Raw genomic sequence first — 20,744 nt, forward strand, 5'->3', positions numbered from 1 at the left:
GGATCACAAGGTCAGGAGATCAAGACCATCCTGGCTAACATGGTGAAACCTCGTCTCTAATAAAAACACAAAAGAAATGAGACAGGTGTGGTGGCAGGCGCCTGTAGTCCCAGCTACTCGGGAGGCTGAGGCAGGAGAATTGCTTGAACCCGAGAGGCGGAGCTTGCAGTCGGCTGAGATCGCACTACTGCACTCCAACCTGGGGGAGAGAGTGGGACTCCATCTCAAAATAAATAAATAAATAAATAATAAATACATAAAAATAAACACAAGGAGACCTGGTGCAGTGGCTAACACCTGTCATTCCAGTGCTTTGGGAGGCCAAGGCAGGAGGACTGCTTAAGGCCAGGAGTTTAAGACCATCCTGGGCAACACAGCAAGACATCACTAAAAACATTTAAAAAATTAACCAGGTCTGGTAGCACACATCTACTAGGGTCACTCTTCAGCCCAGGAGTTTAAGGTTGCTGAGCTATGATTGTGCCATTGCACTCCAGCCTGGATGACAAAGCAAGACCCTGTCTCTTTTTTTGTTGTTTTTTTCTCTTCAGACAGAGTCTGGCTCTGTCACCAGGCTGGAATGCAATGGCGTGATCTCAGCTCACTGCAACCTCCGCCTCCTAGGTTCAAGCGATTCTCCTGCCTCAGCCTCCTGAGTAGCTGGGACTACAGGTGTGCTCCATCATGCCTGGCTAATTTTTTTATTTTTAGGAGAAACTGGGTTTCACCGTGTTGGCCGGGCTGGTCTCAAACTCCTGGCCTCAAGTGATCTATCTGCCTGTCTCAGCCTCCCAAAGTGCTGGGATTACAGACTTGAGCCACTACACCTGGTAGAGACCCTGTCTCTTAAATAAAAACCAGAAAACACAAAGAGGCAGATTATCTAGGATCTTCTGCCTTTTCTCTAGAGAGATGAGGTAGCATTCAAAATTTTATGTGTAAGGTTTAATAAAACACGTAAGAGAAAATGACATTCTGGTAAAGAGCCAAAATAACTGTTGTGAGCATATTTGGTTGTAAGTTTTCTGACAACCAAGGCAAAGATGAAAATCCGATTAGTCATGTTATCAGCCTTGTTTTCAAAGGAAGAGGTGTATCAATTCATCAACGTAAGAATTTGCCTACAGATATTTTCCTCTTGTCTCAAATACCACCTTGGTCTTAATTCCAATTTTCAGACCAATCACCAAGCACAGGATTGCCTTGGATTCATACTCACCCCCATTTCTTCTTCCCGTACCACATACTGGGCCACTTTGAATGAGCTCAAATATTCATTCATGCCCTGCAATTCTGTGTCTTCAGTCTCATCCTGGTTACGGTCCAGCAGCCGTTCAATGGCCTTATCATCATAGTGGATAACACTGCTATCTTCTCCCTCTTTGTTGTCTCCTCCTACAAAAAATCAAGGGCCCACATCCCCAAAGTCAGCTTCAGCAGCTGCAGTGGAAAAAGCAAGTCCCACAAGACCTTTGGTATCAAAGATTCTCCCTAACCTTTAGAGAGGCCAAGCCCCACACCAAAATTTAAGTTCCTGACTAGCTCACCTCCATCAGTGGCTTCATCCTTGAAAAGTTCCTCAGTGCCAAATTTGAGGATATCATCAAGCTCCTGTTTGGACATAGATCCAGTCTTGGAGCCCAGCCCAGGCCGTACCACTAGATGCGTCAGCATCATTTTCTTCTTTGCCACCTGCGTGATGCGCTCCTCAACTGACGCACGGGTCACAAACCGGTAGATCATTACCTTTTTATTTTGCCCAATCCGGTGAGCTCTGCTAAAGGCCTGGAGTTGAGCAGGAAATAAAGCCAGAAATTGTATTTTCCTGGTGCCACTCTTATCCTGACTTCCACATAGTATTCTAAATTCAGCACAAGACAAGGTCCACAGCCTGCCTTCATAGGAAACTTCCTTTTGCACCCCTACCTCCAGACACCACCCTCTAACATGTTACCCAAAATAGGACCACAGCTAACCAAATTCTCTGGCTTATACAATAAGGTAAACAACACAAAAAGAATCTGTTGTTTCTCACCTAAAAACCTCATTCCAGATGGTAGAATGCTCATAGAGGCCACTAGGCCTCTAACATGTTACTTATTAAGGCTGCCTGCTGCCTCTGCTCACCTGAATGTCATTATGGGGGTTCCAGTCAGAGTCATAGATAATAACTGTGTCAGCAGTGGCCAGATTGATTCCAAGGCCCCCAGCTCGAGTGGAGAGCAAGAAGCAGAACTGCTGAGCACCTGGTGCTAATAAAGGAACCAAAAACACCATTAGAAGTGTCTCCTAAATTCCAATTCACAAATGTAGTTTAAAAAACTAAGCCGGGGCGGTGGCTCACGCCTGTAATCTCAGCACTTTGGGAGGCAGACGCAGGTGGATCATTGGAGATCAGGAGTTCAAGACCAGCCTGACCAACATGGTGAAACCCTGCCTCTACTAAAAATACAAAAATTAGCCAGGCATGGTGGTGTACACCTGTAGTCCCAGCTACACAGGAGGCTGAGGCAGGATAATCGCTTGAACCTGGTAGGCAGAGTTTGCAGTGAGCAGATATTGCACCACTGCACTTCGGCCTGGGCAACAGAGCAAGAGACTCCATCTCAAAAAAAAAAAAGAAAAATTAGCTGGGCATGGTGGTGCACACCTGTAGTCCCAGCTACTCAGGAAGTTGAGGCAGGAGAATCACTTGAGCCCAAGAGTTCAAAGTTATAGTGAACTTTGACTGTGCTACTGCAGTCCAGCCTGGGCAACAGAGCAAGACCCCATCTCTTAAAGAAAAACGTCAGAATAGGCCAGGTGCAGTGGCTCACGCCTATAACCCCAACACTTTGGGAGGCTGAGGTGGGCAGATCACCTGAGGTCAGGAGTTCGAGACTAAGCTGGCCAACATGGTGAAATCCTGCCTACTAAAAATACAAAATTAGCCAGGCATGGTGGCAGTCACCTGTAATCCCAGCTACTTGGGAGGCTGACGCAAGAGAATCGCTTGAAGCTAGGAGGCGAAGGTAAAAAAGAAAGAATGTCAGAATATAAAACCTCATTAGACAAACACCACAGTAATAATCATTGTAAGCAAAGTCCACTGATGGATACTAAAATCAGTGTGAAAGTTTAAGGAGAAACAGGACACTGACATAGTCTCAAATATCTCCCTCAAGCTATTTATCAATCACAATTGGGAACAAGAGAAACTTTACACTGCAGAAACTCAACAGACACTACCTTAACCAGTGATCAAGCCATTACCAGTAAGGGGACGTAACACATCATGTCCGTGCCCCAGTATGATGCATTGAAAAGGAAATATCATCGGCCGTGTGCAGTGGCTCACAAGGTCAGGAGATCGAGACCATCCTGGCCAACATGGTGAAACCTCGTCTCTACTAACAGTACAAAAATTAGCCGGGCATGGTGGCAGACACCTGTAATCTCAGCTACTTGGGAGGCTGAGGCAGGAGAATGGCTTGAACCTGGGCGGAGGTTGCAGCGAGCCAAGATCGCACCACTGCACTCCAGACTCCAGCCTGGTAACACAGCAAGACTGTCTCAAAAAAAAAAAAAAGAAAAGAAAAGAAAAGGACACAACATCACCTCTGTGGCATTCTTGCACAAAATGTCTAATTTAATCAAGAGAAAACATCACACAAACCCAAACTTAGAGCCATGCTACAAAATAACTGACCAGTGTTCATCAAAAGTATCTATACTGACCGGGCACAGTGGCTCGCACCTATAATCCCAGCACTTTGGGAGGCCGAGGCAGGCGGATTACCTGAGGTCAGGAGTTCAAGACCAGCCTGGCCAACATGGTGAAACCGTCTCTACTAAAAATACAAAAATCTGCTGGGCATGGTGGCGCATGCCTGTAATCTCAGCTACTCAGGAGGCTGAGACAGGAGAATCGCTTGAACCCAGGAGGCACAGGTTGCAATGAGTCAAGATCGCGCCACTGCACTCCAGTCTGGGCAACAGAGTGAGACTCCATCTCAAAAAAAAATCTGTATCATGTAAGAAAAAGAAAAAAATAAATGTCATAGATAACAGGAAGCACAATAACTAAATGGAACATGGGACCTGGGATTGGATCCTGAAACAGAAAATAGACATCAGGAAAAATTGGTGACATTCATTGAAGGTCTGTCATTTATAGTATAATACCAATGATAATTTCCTAGTTTTGATCATTATACTGCAGTTATGAAAGTTATTATTAAGAGAAGCTAGCTAGTTGAACAGTATACATGAACTCTCTGTGCTGTTTTGCAACTTTTTTCTAAGTCTAAAATTAAAATAAAAAGTTTTTTTAAAACAAGTAGTAGTGACACTGAGTACAGTGGCTTATGCCTATCATCTCAATACTTTGGGAGGCCAAGGCAGGAGGACTGCTTGAGCCCAAAAGTTTGTGATCGGCCTGGACAACATGGCAAGACCCCATCTCTACAAAAAAATGTTTTTAATTAGCTAGGTACAGTGGCTCAAGCCTATAGCCCCAGCTAGTTGGGAGGCTGAAGCAGCAGGATCACTTAAGCCTGGATGTGGGTCCAGGTTGTAGTAAGGCATGATCGTGCCACTGCTCTCCAGCCTCCGTAACAGAGTGAGACCCCATTTCGAATAAACAAAACAAAACAGGCTGGGCGTGGTGGCTCGTGCCTGTAATCCCAGTACTTTGGGAGGCCAAGGCGGGTGGATCATGAGGTCAGGAGATCGAGCCAACATGGTGAAACCCCATCTCTACTAAAAATACAAAAATTAGGTGGGCGTGGTGGCACGCACCTATAGTCCCAGCTACTTGGGAGGCTGAGGCAGGAGAATCACTTGAACCCAGGAGGCAGAGGTTGCAGTGAGCCGAGATCGCACCATTGCACTCCAGCCTGGGCAACAGAGCAAGACTATCTCAAAACAAAAAAACAAAACCAAATCCTAGTAGTGTCTACTGAGGCAGATAAGTCTGCTAGTAACTTGCTATTTGAGCTTGAACAAGTCCTGCCCCTTGCTTGCCCTCAAGATACAATGCTTTCTTCTTTCTAGCAGAAAGAACAAAGACCCCAAAGGAAAAAATCTCCTAGGAATAGTCCAATACATTCTTCCAATTGAGACATTCAAAACCTTTACTCTTCCATCTCAAATGACAAAGCCCGAAAAGAACTACACAGAATAAGAGATGCACAAGAAGTTACAGAGGATTCCTGAAACTAAACAACTTCTCTCTCACCATTGAAGCGGTCAATGGCCTCTTGCCGCATGTTCCCAGTGATTCCACCATCGATGCGTTCGTATTTATAACCTTCATGTTCCAAGAAATCCTCTAGCAAGTCTAGCATCTTGGTCATCTGTAAAAGGAGCATGGTTTAATTATGGAAGAGTCAGATGGTAACCCCTTTCCTGAGGTCACTGAGGGTTGTCTATGACTGTTCCCTAAAGCTCCCAGGCCACATGATACCTGGGAAAAGATGAGTACACGATGCCCACCCTCCTTAAGGTTCTTGAGCATTTTCTGCAGCAGCAATAATTTCCCAGATGCTCTGATTAGGGCACTGCCATCATACATGCCATTAGGCATCTTAGGGGCTTCCTGAGAACAAAAGCAAAGAAAAAAATATTAAAAGAAAGCACATATGGAGGAGTCCCAACCCAGGGAAGAACAGGAGGTGGCACTACATACCATTGCAGCCACAGGGAAGAGGTATGGATGGTTGCAGCACTTCTTAAGATCCATCACCACATTTAGCAGAGACACCTGGTTGCCACCACCTCGGGCATTGAGTGCTTCAAAATTTCGAGTGAGGATGTACTTGTAGTATTTCCTACATGGCCAAGGTAGAAAGACAGGTTAGACTTGAGAGGCTTTCAATGACTAATAATGCAGGCCCAACAACTGAGAACTTTCTTCCAACACATCCCACTTTGGCACTAAGGACACCTAACGCACAAGCACTACCACTACCATTTTAAATACGGAAAGGTATAACTTAAAATAAGTAAGAACCATGTGCTCCAGCGCCCTAGCATCAGGTTTCCTTAGGCCTTGCTTGCTCCCGTCACCAGATGCCTTGAAGCTTGAGTGGGGGAGGAATAGGAAACACTCTGCAGACTGGCAGAAGTCTAAATGGAGTCTGTTTCTGTCCCTCCCAACTCACTTCTGCATAGGGCTCAGCTCCACACGCACAATTAGTTCTGTCTTGGAGGGCATGTTCTTGAACACATCGGCTTTGAGCCGCCGCAACATGTGCGGCCCCAGCATGTCATGCAGTTTTTTTATCTGGTCCTCCTTGGCAATGTCAGCAAACTCCTCCAAAAAACCTTCCAAATTGCTTCAGAAAGAAAAAGGAAAAAGTCATTGGAGAAGGAGAAGGGAAGAAAGAAAAGTGATACAGGAAATGGGCAACAGGAAGAATGAGAAGCACAATTATGAGCCGATTACAGATAAACACATACTTACTGGAACCTCTCGGGGGTGAGAAAGTTGAGCAGATGAAACAACTCTTCGAGATTGTTTTGTAATGGAGTCCCAGTCAGCAACAGCTTGTGCTGGAGTGAGTAACCATTCAAGACCCGGAAGAACTGGTGAAGCAGATGGAAAAACGTGAAAAACGTGAAATCCAATGAAAACACAGCTCTAGTAAATCTCTACCAAATTTCAAGTGTTTCACTGCCCAATAGTTAAGCATCCCACTCCTCACATTCTTTTTAAAGGCCTGGCCACCAAGGGCTGTCACATACAAGGAAAGAAGGCAGAGACAATTTTTCTCTCTCCTCTCCACCTGCAAGTCTTTCCCTTAACGAATTGGGAGTACTAGAAAAAACTCAAAGTCGGGGCTCCAACATCCCTCCCTCAGCCCTCACCTTAGACTGATTGTTCTTCAGCCTATGGGCTTCATCCACGATGAGGCAGGCCCAATCAATAGAGCCCAAGATAGCCATGTCAATGGTGATCAATTCATAGGATGTCAGCAGCACATGGAATTTCACAGATGCCTCTTTCTGCACATGAAGGCAACTTGGTCACTACTAGTCACCTCCTCTGGTGTAATCACAACCCGGGGACTGACGGAATGTTTTCCTCCTCCCAGGATTACCCTTTTGCCTCACCAAGGACCAGATCACAAGGAGGTAAACTAAGCCAGAAGCCGCAATTCTTTCTCTAGGGTGACTTCCCTGCCCTGAGATACCTTCATGCGGGAGGCCTTCTTGCCACCACGAATAGCATTGTCTTCAAAGGAGAACTCATTCTCTCGGATGATGGCACGGCTGTCCTTGTCACCCACATACGTTACAACATACATGTCTGGAGCCCACATTTCAAACTCCCGCTCCCAGTTGATGATGGTAGAAAGAGGGGCACTCACTAGGAAGGGGCCTTTGGAATGACCCTTTGAGGAAGAAGAGGAGAGTCAGGACTAAGGGCCCCAAGCACACTGCAACCCCAGTGAACACCCAGCACCCTGATGTCCCCTCAAGCCGAGCCAAGGACTGACACCTGTGCTCCTGCTCTCACCTTCCTCCATACACATGCCCAGCCCATGCCTTTCCAAAAAGCCAAGGTCCCACCATAACTGCAAGTCTTATCTCTCCCATTACGTCTTTCTATACATTTTTCCTGAGACAGTTTCACTCTTGTTGCCCAGGCTGGAGTGCAATGGCGCAATCTCAGCTCACTGCAACCTCCGCCTCCCGGGTTTAAGTGATTCTCCTGCCTCAGCCTCCCAAGTAGCTGGGATTACAGGCGTGCGCCACCATACCTGGCTAACTTTGTATTTTTAGTAGAGACGGAGTTTCACCATGTTGGTCAGACTGGTCTCAAACTCCCGACCTCAGGCTCCCAGTAGTGGGATTACAGGTGTGAGCCAGTGCGTACAGCCAAGTCTTTCTATACTAATTCCACTCGTAATTCTACTTCCCTCAACACGTAATCATTCCCCTAGAACTGAGACTCTACGGACCCATTGCCAATCCTACCCAGGGCTCCATGCCCTCAAATCTTCCGCTGCGTACATATGTTTATCCACTATCCACAGTGTTCTTGAAGGTCAGAGATCAATTTTTTTATTCTCTTATCTCTCTACTCAGAGTGTAAGTAAAGGCTTCAAACACAAAATATCCACACAAAAAAACCATCAGCCCCAGATTTCCTTACCTCCTTGTAAAGGGAATAGAGGAAGACTGCTGTCTGTACAGTTTTCCCAAGGCCCATCTCATCAGCCAAGATGGTGTCAGTGCCCTGAGCCCAGGAGAAACGCAACCAATTCAGACCCTCCATTTGATAGGGGTGCAGGGTTCCACCTGTAGCATCCAGGTACTCTGGCTGTCGCTCATACTTCACTGTTGGCTGAAGGATGAAACAGAGAAGTCAAGAGCTGGCAAGGAACTCCCTTCCTCCCCTAACACAGCAGCTGCTTCCTCCTCTCTCGTCTTCACGGATCCTCCTGGGGAAGAGCTACAAAAAATTCTGAGGGAAGAGATCCCCTATAATTACTGCAATTTCATGTTCACTTTAGGGTCCTCCAGGAAACAGGGCTTAACCAGACAGATCTGATTTTGATCCTACATATCACTGAGGAAAAACATATCACAGACTCCCTACCAATACAATAATTCTACTAGTCAGGATCTACCAGGTAAATAATGTATGTCCCCGTTACATGCATCTTTTTAACTTTAATCACCCTCAAATTACACTGTACAAACAAAACCCAGAGGAACTGAGCCTGAATTAAGCCAGATTCCAATGTAAGTTCATAAAAGCTAGGCTATGTGACCCCTCTCCCTAGATAACACTTCTTAAATCATTCAAAATACACCTCCTTTTTTTTTCTGATGACAAAAGAAGAAAGTAATCCTAGCGCTTTCTGATAATAGAGATGTGGAGAAGTGGGGAAGCAGACTTGAAGTGATCTTTTCATTACCTGAGAGTACCATCATTAGACTGCAGCAAAGATACATTGTCCTACCCAACAATGACTCTACAGTCCCTTCCACCCCGACTCACATCAACTGTTGGCGTTTCTGGAGGTCTCTCCAACTTCCGAAGCTTCACCTTCTTGAGCTTCTTGCCTGGTCGGCCTTCCTCACCCCTCATTAACTCCCTAAAGAAGAAAGACATCACACAGCTGCCCAAAGTCCTTTTCTATAGAAGAAACAACTCGCCCAGGCACAGAGGCTCACACCTGTAATCCCAGCACTTTGGGAGGCTGAGGCAGGCGGGTCACCTGAGGTCAGGAGATTGAGACCAGCCTGGCCAACATGGTGAAACCCTGTCCCTACTAAAATTACAAAAATTAGCCAGGCGTGGTGGCAGAAGCCTGTAATCTCAGCTATGAGGTAGGAGAATTGCTTGAACCCGGGAGGCGGAGGTTGCGGTGAACCGAGATCGCACCATTGCACTCCAGCCTGGGGGACAAGAGCAAGATTTCATCTCAAAAAAAAAAAAATTAGCTGGGTATGGTGGCGTATGCATATAATCCCAGCTACTCGGGAGGCTAAGGCAGAAGAATCGTTTGAACCAGGGAGTCAAACGCTGCAGTCAGCCAAGATCATGCCACTGCACCGTAGCCTGGTGACAAAGCGAGACTCCGTATAAAAAAGAAAAAAGAAAAAAAGAAAGAACTCTATTCCTCACCCCAAATCACTCACCTGTGATTCCAATAGCTCTGCTTGAACAGGTCGTAATCCTGGATCTCCACATCCTCACTCTCCCAAGAAGCCTGATCGTAAGGTAAGTCCCGCCATTTGATCAAGTAGTGGACGTGGCCCTTCTTGTCCACACTGCAAGTCAAGGAGAAAAAACCCTCAGAGCCAGAAAAAGCAACCCTCCTCACTTGCTCTCAAAAACTGGCAATACCGTATGTTCCACACCAGAACTCTAGGTATGCCACAGATCACACGTTTTCAGAGCCTCTACTAAACCAGTCTTTGACCAAAAATTATCTCTAATTTATACTCTCCTAGTTATACTCAAACACCAGAATTCAGTCAGTTAATAATTAACATAGAGTGTTGGCTGGGTGCAGTGGCTGACACCTGTAATCCCAGCACTTTGGGAAGCCGAGGCAGGCAGATCACTTGAGGCCAGGAGATCAAGACCAGCCGGGCCAACGTGGCGAAACCCCGTCTCTACCAAAAAAAAATTAGCCAGGCGTCAAGCCAGGCACGGTGGCTCACGCCTGTAATCCCAGCACTTTGGGAGGCTGAGGCAGGTGGATCACAAGGTCAGGAGATCAAGATCAGCCTGGCCAATATGGTAAAACCCCGTCTCTACTAAAAATACAAAAATTAGCAAGGCATGGTGGTACGTGCCTGTAATCCCAGCTACTCAGGAGGCTGAGGCAGAAGAATTGCTTGAACCCAGGAGGTGGAGGTTGCATCAAGCTGAGATTGCACCGCTGCACTCCAACCTGGGTGACAGAGAGAGACTCCGTCTCAAAAAAACAAAAAAAATTAGCCAGGCATGGTGGTACATGCCTGTAATCAGAGCTACTCCGGAGACTGAGGCAGAGAATCACTTGAGCCTGAGAGGCGGAGGTTGCAGTGAGCTTAGATCATGTCACTGCACTCCAGGCTGGGCCACAGAGCGAGACTCTGTCTCAAAAAATAAATAAATAGGCCACACGCGGTGTCTCATGCCTGTAATCCCAGCACTTTGGGAGGATGAGGCAGGCAGATCACGAGGTCAGGAAATTGAGACCATCCTGGCTAACACAGTGAAACCCCGTCTCTACCAAAAAAAAAATAAAATAAATAAAAAAAAAAAAAATTAGCCCAGGCGTGGTGGCGATTGCCTGTAGTCCCAGCTACTTGGGAGGCTGAGGCAGGAGAATGGCATGAACGTGGGAGGCAGAGCTTGCAGTGAGCTGAGATCGCGCCACTGCACTTCAGCCTGGGCAACATGTCCGTCTCAAAAAAAAACACAATAATAAAATAAATAAATAAACAACAACATAAAGTGTCAGGCGCAGTAGCTCCCGCCTGTAATCCCAACATTTTGGGAAATTGAGGCAGGTAGATTGCGTGAGCCCAGGAGTTTGGGACTGCTGTGAGCAGTGATCACGACACTGCACTCAAACCTGGGCAACAGAGCTAGACTTTGTCTCAAAATAAAGCGCGGTGGCTCATGCGTGTTAATCCCAGAACTTAGGGATGCCAAATTAATCCCAGAACTCAGGGAGATCACCTGAGGTTAGGAGTTCAAGACCAGCCTGGCCAACATAGTGAAACCCTGTCTCTACTAAAAATACAAAAATGAGCTGGGTATGGTGGCAGGTGCCTATGCCTAGCTACTAGGGAGGCTGAAGCAGGAGATTCACATGAGCCCAGGAGACCGAGGTTGCAGCAAGCCAAGGTTGCACCACTATACTCCCGCCTGGGTAACAGAGCAAGACTCCATCTCAAAAACACAAACAACCAGGTGTGGTGGCTTATGCCTGTAATCCCAGCACTTTCACCTGAGGTCAAGAGATCCAGACCATCCTGGCCAACACAGTGAAACCCCGTCTCTACTAAAAATACAAAAAATTAGCTGGGCGTGATGGCTCGTGCCTGTAGTCCCAGTTTCTCAGGAGGCTGAGGCAGGAGAATCATTTGAACCTGGGAGGCAGAGGTTGCAGTGAGCCGAGATCACACCACTGCACTCCAGCCTGGGCGACTGAGACTCTGTCTCAAAAAAAAAAAAAACAGTATCTTCCAAGTCTAAGTTGCTGGTGACATCCATTTTCCCAATCCCTTCAGCGGGAATCTCCCATGGAGACTGCCTATCTCCCATGTGCCCAGCTGGTACCTGTGGTTGAGGATTCGGTGGATCATCATCCACTCAGGTTTTATCCCATAGCGATAGAAGCGTTCCTCCATCTCTGCAAATTTAGGGTCCTTGTTTTTTCGTTTTCGGCTTTTTTCTTCATCACCACCGAAGTCCCCAGAAGGTGGCTCATCCATATCATTCTTCCGTTGATAGTTTCGGAACATCACCTGACAGTGCAGCTCCAGCTTGGAGCGGAAAGAGAAAATCAGCCACCAAGAAGCTGTGCTCATTCTTTCTGTTCACAAGGCTCTTTTATCACTATCCTATTCATCGTAGCCCCTACATCTCCAGCCTATCCTAAACTTACCTGCAGTTCAGAAACCCAGGAGCAGTGCCAGTAAGACATGCCTTGCCATTTCACAAAGAACTGCCGCTCTGGCCGCCCCTCCAAGGGCTTTGGGGAGGGCGTGTTGGGATCAGCATCTGGAGGCCGAGGCACTGGTGTGGGAGATGGTGGCTGACCCCATTTCCAGATTAGGATCTTCTGCACTTTGCCCTTCAGAGCTGGACACTGAGGGAAAGAGAGAGAACTTAATCTCAAATCATAACCATGGGAGAAGCGACAGCCCACAGTCTCAACTTCATCAAAGGACGATTAAGATCTCATTTCAGGCCGGGCACGGTGGCTCAAGCCTGTAATCCCAGCACTTTGGGAGGCGAGGTCAGGAGATCGAGACCATCCTGGCGAACACGGTGAAACCCCGTCTCTACTAAAAAATACAAAAAAACTAGCTGGGCGAGGTGGCGGGCGCCTGTAGTCCCAGCCACTTGGGAGGCTGAGGCAGGAGAATGGCGTGAACCCGGGAGGCAGAGCTTGCAGTGAGCTGAGATCTGGCCACTGCACTCCAGCCTGGGTGACAGAGTGAGACTCCATCTCAAAAAAAAAAAAAGATCTCATTTCAGGCCTGGAGCTGTGGCCCATGCCTGTAATCCCAGCACTTCGGGAGGCCGAGGCGGGCAGATCACAAGGTCAAGAGATCGAGACCATCCTGGCTAACATGGTGAAACCCCATCTCTACTAAAAATACAAAAATCAGCTGGGCATTGTGGCACGCGCCTATAGTTTCAGCTACTCGGAGGGCTGAGGCAGGATCATCACTTGAACCTGGGAGGCAGAGGTTGTAGTGAGCCAAGATTGCCCCACTGCACTCCAGCCTAGGGGACAGGGGACAGAGAGAGACTCTGTCTCAAAAAAAAAAAAAAGATCTCATTTCAAATAAAATGTAATCCCAGGACTCCTCCAGGGAGAGAATACAGGTTGAGGACCCCTCATGTGAAATGCTTGGGACCAGAAGTATTCTGGATTTCCCACTTCTGGATTAGGGTGCTCAACCTATGATAGAATTCCCTCTCCATTTCTGGACATCATCCAGGATTTCCGTGCCACCATCACTCCTATCTGCTTAACAAAGCCAGTAGTTAGACTTCAACAACAAGCCAGAAGAATCAGGAAATCGACAGACTTAAAGCACAGAATTCCTCCCTTAAGCAATCTAAAAGCAGTAAGTGGCCCTATTAAAACATTCTAAACTGGCTGGCATGGTGGTACACACCTGTAATGCCAGCACTTAGGGAGGACAAGGGAGCAGAATAGTTTCAGAGCAGGAGTTCAAGACCAGCCTAGGCAACATAGTGAGACCCTGTCTCTACAAAGATTTTTTTTTTTTAATTAGCTGGACGCGGTGGCATGCACCAGTACTCCTAGCTACTCAGCAAGAGGCTGAGATAGGAGGATCACTTGAGCTCAAGAGTTGGAGGTTGCAATGAGCTATGACTGCACCACTGCACTCTAGCCTGGATGACAGAGTGAGACCTTTCTCCAAAAAAAAAAGTTTTTTAACAAAAAAATTAAAAACATTGTAAGCTACCAAGACCCTGAGGCAGGGTGTCAACACAGGGAAAAATGTTCTCAGCTAGAACATTGCTTCATCTCCTCTTAAGAGAGCTGGCCAAACATCAACTCCGCTGTTTGAAGTCAGTCCTACATTTTCCCAGGATAAAAGTATCCCAACACTAAAGGATAAAGGAAAACACCTTTCTCAGGGCTGAAAAGCTCATAGTTCCTCTCCCACACTCCAGCTTCACAAGACCATACATAGAAAAGACTGCACTTTCCACATCTTTTGCCCTGGCTGAGATCAGTCACTCACCGTACAACGGGGACAGAGCCATTCACCGTTGGGGATCTCTGGAAGTGGGGGGTTCAGGCAGTGGATATGGTAGGAAGAAGGACAGGTATCACAGCAGAGCAGCTCCCCACCATCCTTGCAGACCCGACAGAATTCCATATGGTGGTCATCCTCCTCTTCGAGGTCACCCCCAACCTCCTCCAGGATCTCCTCACCCTCCGAATTGTCCTCTTTAGCTTCCCACTGGATGCCTTCCTTCTCCTGCAGTAAAGGACCACAGATTCAGATTATTACCCCCACCCACCCACCGCAGTCTGAAACCAGTACCCGTCATTCCTTTGAATGCTTCCCAAAGCTCACAACCCGCAGCACCAGCATTTCGATTTCCATCCAGGCCCCAAAGAGCTTTACTGTCCCACCCTTCTTCTCATGAGTTCCAAGGGGCCACAATGGCCAGACACTCACGCAGTGTGGGCAGCTCCACTTGCCCTCAGGAGCCTTCTCCATGTCGGGATCCAGGCAAACCATGTGGTAAGCTCGGGGACAGGTATCACACAGGATGATCTCACCGCCTTGCTGGCACACCTCGCAATAGTCCTGGTGGTCTGTCTCATAACCATCCACAGCAGTCACCTCCTCCTCGCCTGGGCAAGGAAGAGGGAAAGCCCAGTTATTAGAAAAAAACTACCTCCCCCCACCCCCAACCCCTATCTCCTTAGGGAGATTCTTCCCCAATCACTCCCACCTCATCCCATCACAAACATACGGAAGAGAAACACACCTTTCTTTTTCTTTTTAGTGGTTCGGAGTTTCTTGCGGCTGCGGCTACTACGGCTGGTGGAACCATCAGAAACAGAATAGCTATTGATACTGGCGTCATCGAAGTCAGACTCCACATCCAAGTCATCGTCCTCACTCTGACAGGATGAAGAAGAGTAAGGTTAGACCTTCAAGCCAAGGGGAAGGAAAGAGCGGCAGACAAGGGAGTGCTCTCTCACTGAGGAACCAGAATCCCAGCAAGCACCGTTATATACAGGGAGCCTAGTCTCATCTTGTTCTGTAGGCAACTCCACACATTCTTATGTGCTTACTATGAAGGACAGGTCCTGATATAAGGTCCCATCCTTTCTAGTATACATAGCACCCTCCCTAAAGCGATGGGCTGGGCTCTCACCGAGGATCTCTTACGCTTGGAACCAAAACCTCCCAGCTTGATTTTCAAGGGAGCTACTTTCTTGGGTTTAGGCTTCTTGGCATCGGGTACACGAGGGCTGCCCTTGGGCTTCCTCCGAGCATTGGGACCTAAAATCAGGATACATCCAAATATATAAAATACCACACCACCAAAGATGGGGAAAAGATCTTCTCCACCTAAGCTTGCTTCCCCACAGTCAGATGCGCCAACTTCCCTCCAAAATCCAAGACTCACTCCTCCCTCCTCTCTCCTACCTTAGGGCTGACAGAACAGCATTCCCATGCTCTGTCTTTGACATCTTAAGCCCACACTAGACACCCCCACTCCCATTTGAACCCCATTTCACCTTTGCCCTCCTTGGTCTTGGCCTTGCGGATAGGCACCTCCACAGGGGGAGGTGGTGGTGCAACCTCAGTGGCTGTCACCATGCTCTCCACCACAGCCACTGCTGCTGCCGCCGCAGCTGCCACTGAGGCCCCAGAACTGCCTTTGAAGGGATTATTGGTACTGAACTCCCGCCATTTTGCACCCAAAACCATCATCATCTTGGAGACAGCAATCTTGGGATTTTTTGCAGCAATGAGGGGTCTGGTGGAGAAATAGACAAGAGCAGAGGAAAATGTTTAAGAATAAAAGAAAAAAAGAGAAGTAAGAAGAGATAATAGAAAGACTCTCCTCCCCCTTCCGCAAGCCCCTCCTGTTTCACCTGACAAACTGGCTGAAGGCCTTGTAGTTGGTGAGGGTTCGATAATCCTCCTCTGAGAACACGTGGTCAATGTCTTCCATGCCCCAGTCTTCCAGGAGCTGAGCAGATGATTTAGGCTCCTGCAGAAAGAGCAAAGTCAAGCACCTGCCACCTAGTGCCCACACTTGCTAAGCAAATTTGTACTGAAAAACCAGAGTAACAGAGTTAAAAGGAAAAGAAAAAAAAGTGTTCTAAAGGGCAGTAGGGTGTCTAAGAAACAAAAGGATAAAAGTTTAACAGTACAAAGAAGAGGATGCAGGTCCAGGCACCTTTGAATCATCATCATCGTCATCCTCCTCCTCCTCCTCCTTCCGCTTGGATTTGCTCTTCTTCTCTTTCTTAGGTCCGAGCTTCTTCTTCTTCTTCTTACCAGGGGTATAGTCGCTGCCCTCACTGTCTGAGCGCAGAGCCACCTCTTCCTCCTCCTCCACAAACTCTGGCCCCTCCCCAGAGCTGTCCCCCAGCTGCCGGCATAAGAGCATACGCTGGAGCAGGGAAAGGGGGGGAGAGGGAGACAGACACACACATGCTACACACATGCTGACCTCAGGACAGCCCTGAGGCTCATCCCCAGAACCCGGCCCACCACTCCTAAGAAAGAAACAAATGCCCTCAGCCCTTCAACCCTTCTCAGAGCTCCTCCCTTCTTCTTCTGGTTCCCCGTAACATTCAGTCACCCACTCACCTCCTTTTTTTGGCGCTTGCTCTTAGGGATTTTAGGGTCCCGAGGTTTCTTAGGCTTTTTCTTCTTCTTGAGCTTTGGAGTCTCTGTTTCTGACAAATCCTCCTCTGGGTCCTCTTCATTTTCTACATGTATTTGGCAAAGAGTGGTAGGCAGGGAAAAAGATCAATAGCAAAAGGTTAGGCCCTAATCCAGAGGCTTTAGACTTTATTCCCCACCTCTTGTCCCAGATTCTTCTGAAGAGAACTGCTATACTCTGTACAGAAGGAAGCTGATACCCAGGACAAAAACAGACAAAGAGAGAGCTGTATATACCCAAAATAGGCCTGCCAGGCCAGACCAGGCCCACCTCGGGCAGCTGTCCAGACCCCTGCCTCCTCTCTCCCATTCCTACCAGCAATCCTCTAGATGTTCACCAGTACAGCTGAACTGAGCTGCTTAGAGTTCACCATGTAAGAGAACTAGATTTAGGCCTCCTATAACTGGCCACCAAGTATTCTATAAACCAGGGAATGAGAATGAAAGATCCTACTCAGAAGGCAAAAACTATAGAATATACCTTCCCAGAACAGGATCAGTTCAGGGGTCTCGGAAACCACATCCTTCTCCAACCACTTTGAAATCATCACTGCTCAAATTAACCAGAACCTCTAAGTCCTAGGTTCAGATGCCAGACCAATCTCATGCCCACCCCTAAAATACAGTTTCCTTTCCCCATCTCCAACCCTAACGTTCCTCCTCAGCTTCTCCTGGGTCAGCAGCCTCTTCTCCCTAGGGGCCCAAATCAGCCCAGCTGTCACCATCTCCCCCTGCACCCGCCCCCCAGCAATCCTCCCCCTATCTGGCTCCACCTCCTCCCCTGGCTGGAAGCACACACAAAGCCTGGGGTAATACTGAAAGCTCCTGGGCAAGGATAGGTGGGAAGGGGCACACAGAAGGCCAGGAGGCAGCTTCCTTTGTAACAGACATTCACACCAGACTCCCTCCTCCCTCCTCTCTCTCCCTCTTTCCAAGCCACCCCCGCCCAAGGGGGGGGGGGGGGTAGAGAAAGGAGTGGAGAGAAGAAGGGAGCACCTCACCCACTGAGGAGAGGGAAAATGGCTCCTGACCGCAGAAGCCAGTCCAGGGCACCCAGCTGCCAACACAGGACAGACAGGAAGCGGCAGGGGAGGGGCGGGGCTGAGAGGGGTGGAGCGGGGGGGGGGGAGACTGCCCTCATAGAAGCCTCCCCAAATGATTACCTGGCCCCAAGTCCCAATGCCACCTACTCTGGGATGACATGGTTCACAAGAGGCCACCCTAATGTCCTAAGCAAGGAAACCCAAGGAAAGCAGGACAAACATGAAGGTAATACCAAGGGAAGAACTCAATTACTCCCTCCATCACAATTATTTTTTCAATCATCAGAGCTGAGATTTAACAAAGGCTCAGTGGACCTGTGGTCAGCACATACAACCTTCTCCCCAAATTTCTGATACCCAAAAGATTGAGTTTGAGGAATGGAGGCCCACAAGAAGTCTCTGAAGCTCAGCTTCCTCACCACCCCCACCCAGAGTCCTATCCAACATATATGGGAATGTCTGCACACAAAAAAGGAGCAAGACCTAGGCAGTGGTAGAAGATAACATCCCAGCCGGGTGCAGTGGCTCATGCCTGTAATCCCAGCACTTTGGGAGGCTGAGGCGGGCAGATCATTTGAGGTCAGGAGTTTGAAACTAGCTTGGCCAACATGGTGAAACCCCATTTCTACTAAAAACACAAAAATTAGTCGGACATGGTGGTGGGTGCCTGTAATCCCAGCTACTCAGGAGGCTGAAGCAGGAGAATCGCATGAGCCAGGGAGGCGGGGGTTGCAGTGAGCCAAGATCGTGCCACTGCACTCCAACCTGGGTGACAGAGTGAGACCCCATCTCAAAAATAAAAAAGAAAGTAATATCCCTCCTTCAATCCCTGACATGCTCCTAGCTCTTAACCCCCAAAATTAGCCCTAAAATGTCTCTGGCTCCCCACTTCCTGAGCTAGACAGGTACTACGGAATGAGACATTAGGCTGGACAAAGCACCATCAGCCTCCCTGCTTCTCAGCCCAGAATAAGACCAGGCACAAGAAAGCCCCTCCCATTCCCCCTTGGGAATGGAACACCAGCCTGGATTTCACCAGAAAGAATCATTTTCTTCAGGGCTTTTCCCCAACAATCCCCAAGTCAACCCCCCAATCCCCATCAGCTAGCTACATCTCACCACCCCCATGAAAGCTGGAAGTGGAGACAAAGAGAACCCACAGAGGCAAAGGGGACATCCTTCCATGCACATGGAGCCCCCAAACTTCTCACGCAAATAATATGCTGAAATGGCAAACAGCAAACTGACTGAGATATAGAGGAAGATTTGGGAAAGGGACAGGAATGGGGTGTGGCAACTGGAAAAAGTGGGTCATGCTACAGCTCAGGACAGAGTTCACAGCTCCTGCGCAGCTCCCAGTCAACATGAAAGGCAGCCCCAGCCCAAGGGGCCAATGGGAGGCCACGATGTGGAACCCACAATGTCTAGGCAGCACTACTGTTTCTCATGCCCCTCTCAGAAGGACAGGGTCCCCTTACCAGCACCACCACCCTGCCCTCACCTTGGGCAAGGGCATGGAAATCTGCCCCTCTACCCTACACAAGGATGAAACCAAGTTTCTCATCCCAACAGCCGAAACTCCACGCCCTCTCCTAAATGGCCTCAGGTTGAAGTCAAAACTTCCAACTTAAAAAGTAGCAAACGTGAAAGCATCTCTCCCAGACCACCTCAACTTCCACTGAAGCTAAGAAGAGAGAAGGCAGAAGTGAATGATGCTGGATGAGAAACAAAAACAGGATCAGCAGGCTCCAGAATGAGAAGAAAAGTAGAAGCAGAAGGAATGGAGAAATGACACGTAGGAAAAAAAAAATGAAACTAGAAAACATGAAGGTCAAGGAAACAAGTAGATGACTTAGCCAGGGGCTCTGAAAAAGGACACAGAAGAGAAAGACATCTGCTTAGGAACACGACATCAACCATCATTTGAGGATGGACAAGGGCTCCCCCAATCAGGCAACGTAGTTATAACCATACGGGTTTGGCCAGTTCATGGAGCCACCCCAAAACACAGATAGAGCAGCCCCTAGCACAGCTACACAGACGCTTCACACTGCTAGCCGAAACCCCAGGCTACCTCATAAGAGGCAGAAGCCACTAGGAAAAAAGTCAAAATTACGTCCACTCACCAAGAGAAGAGGGATGCCCTCCCTTCTTTTGCCCCTCTTCACTAGGCTATTACATCCTCCCCGAGCCCCCATCACTTACTTCCCCACTCAAAACATTCCAGCAATCTGCCTGGCTCAAAGCACTCCAGATCCTGCTGAGGAGCGCGATTCAAACTTCACACAGCTGAGACAGCACAGAAAACCGGTAACTGATCAGAAGCTAAAAATAATCAGATAGAGTGTAACCAGCACTCCCTCGTTCCCTTCCACAGCGGCAACCACAGGATCCTACGAGCACAGATGCCGGGCTGGTCTTTCAAATAGAATCCTCAATGCCCCCCTCCACCACCACCACAAGCCTCCAGGGGTCCCAGCTACCTGCATTCCTCCGAGGACCCACACACAAGGTAATGCCTGCCAGCCCAGAGAGCTCCCTCAACTGGGAACTGCAGAGCATTCCTCAAGACAGAGTGCAGCAAGCTGGCATCTCCGTCCGCGGTGCCCAGGAGGCACATGGCTTCCACCCCCCTCACACCAGAGCTCCGCAGAAGGGAACCACTCCCTTAGGATGCCCTCCACCTCCGGCAACACAGTCCTGCCTCACCAGAGCAGCCACTCGGGAGAGCCCCAGATGCCTCCTTCCCGCCCTGGGCCCTTGGGGAAGATGTTACCTGGGTGGGGTGGGGGCAGACTGTTGTTCAAAAGTGCATCCATATCCTCCTCCTCACTGCCCGCCGAGCAGGGGGACGGGGAGCCCAGGCCCGACGCCATCCCCTTCCGCTCCCGGCCAGGGAATTGGCCCAGCTGCTCCTGCCGGCGGCCTGGGGCCCTCTACACTGGCCCGAGTCACTGTGCGGGGGAGGGGGGAGAAACAGAGAACAGTCAGTGACGCGCACTGTCCCCCTCCCCCACACCCACCCGCTCTTTCCGCCCCCCCAACACATGGCTGCTTTTATAGGATACCAACGCA

General features: G+C 48.6%; 1 protein-coding gene across 1 annotated transcript in view; it reads right to left on the reverse strand.

The window, feature by feature from the left end:
• The window catches only part of CHD4 (chromodomain helicase DNA binding protein 4), a 36,708-nt gene that overhangs the window by 15,062 nt on the left and 902 nt on the right, over positions 1 to 20,744 (reverse strand). Inside the window, exons 2-25 of the mRNA XM_011951901.1 lie at positions 20,446 to 20,623; positions 16,552 to 16,673; positions 16,136 to 16,351; positions 15,828 to 15,946; positions 15,468 to 15,709; positions 15,101 to 15,228; positions 14,708 to 14,843; positions 14,392 to 14,570; positions 13,948 to 14,187; positions 12,105 to 12,308; positions 11,777 to 11,982; positions 9,637 to 9,768; positions 8,993 to 9,089; positions 8,141 to 8,332; positions 7,176 to 7,376; positions 6,850 to 6,987; positions 6,446 to 6,567; positions 6,144 to 6,317; positions 5,669 to 5,810; positions 5,447 to 5,578; positions 5,219 to 5,336; positions 2,128 to 2,252; positions 1,548 to 1,785; positions 1,220 to 1,395 (exon numbers count right to left, since the gene is read on the reverse strand). Coding sequence (XP_011807291.1) covers positions 1,220 to 1,395; positions 1,548 to 1,785; positions 2,128 to 2,252; positions 5,219 to 5,336; positions 5,447 to 5,578; positions 5,669 to 5,810; positions 6,144 to 6,317; positions 6,446 to 6,567; positions 6,850 to 6,987; positions 7,176 to 7,376; positions 8,141 to 8,332; positions 8,993 to 9,089; positions 9,637 to 9,768; positions 11,777 to 11,982; positions 12,105 to 12,308; positions 13,948 to 14,187; positions 14,392 to 14,570; positions 14,708 to 14,843; positions 15,101 to 15,228; positions 15,468 to 15,709; positions 15,828 to 15,946; positions 16,136 to 16,351; positions 16,552 to 16,673; positions 20,446 to 20,545 — 3,879 coding nt within the window. The 5' untranslated portion in view covers positions 20,546 to 20,623. The remainder of the gene's footprint in view (positions 1 to 1,219; positions 1,396 to 1,547; positions 1,786 to 2,127; positions 2,253 to 5,218; positions 5,337 to 5,446; positions 5,579 to 5,668; positions 5,811 to 6,143; positions 6,318 to 6,445; positions 6,568 to 6,849; positions 6,988 to 7,175; positions 7,377 to 8,140; positions 8,333 to 8,992; positions 9,090 to 9,636; positions 9,769 to 11,776; positions 11,983 to 12,104; positions 12,309 to 13,947; positions 14,188 to 14,391; positions 14,571 to 14,707; positions 14,844 to 15,100; positions 15,229 to 15,467; positions 15,710 to 15,827; positions 15,947 to 16,135; positions 16,352 to 16,551; positions 16,674 to 20,445; positions 20,624 to 20,744) is intronic.

Source organism: Colobus angolensis, unplaced genomic scaffold (assembly GCF_000951035.1).
Source record: "Colobus angolensis palliatus isolate OR3802 unplaced genomic scaffold, Cang.pa_1.0 Scaffold11, whole genome shotgun sequence".
Lineage (NCBI taxonomy): Eukaryota > Metazoa > Chordata > Mammalia > Primates > Cercopithecidae > Colobus > Colobus angolensis.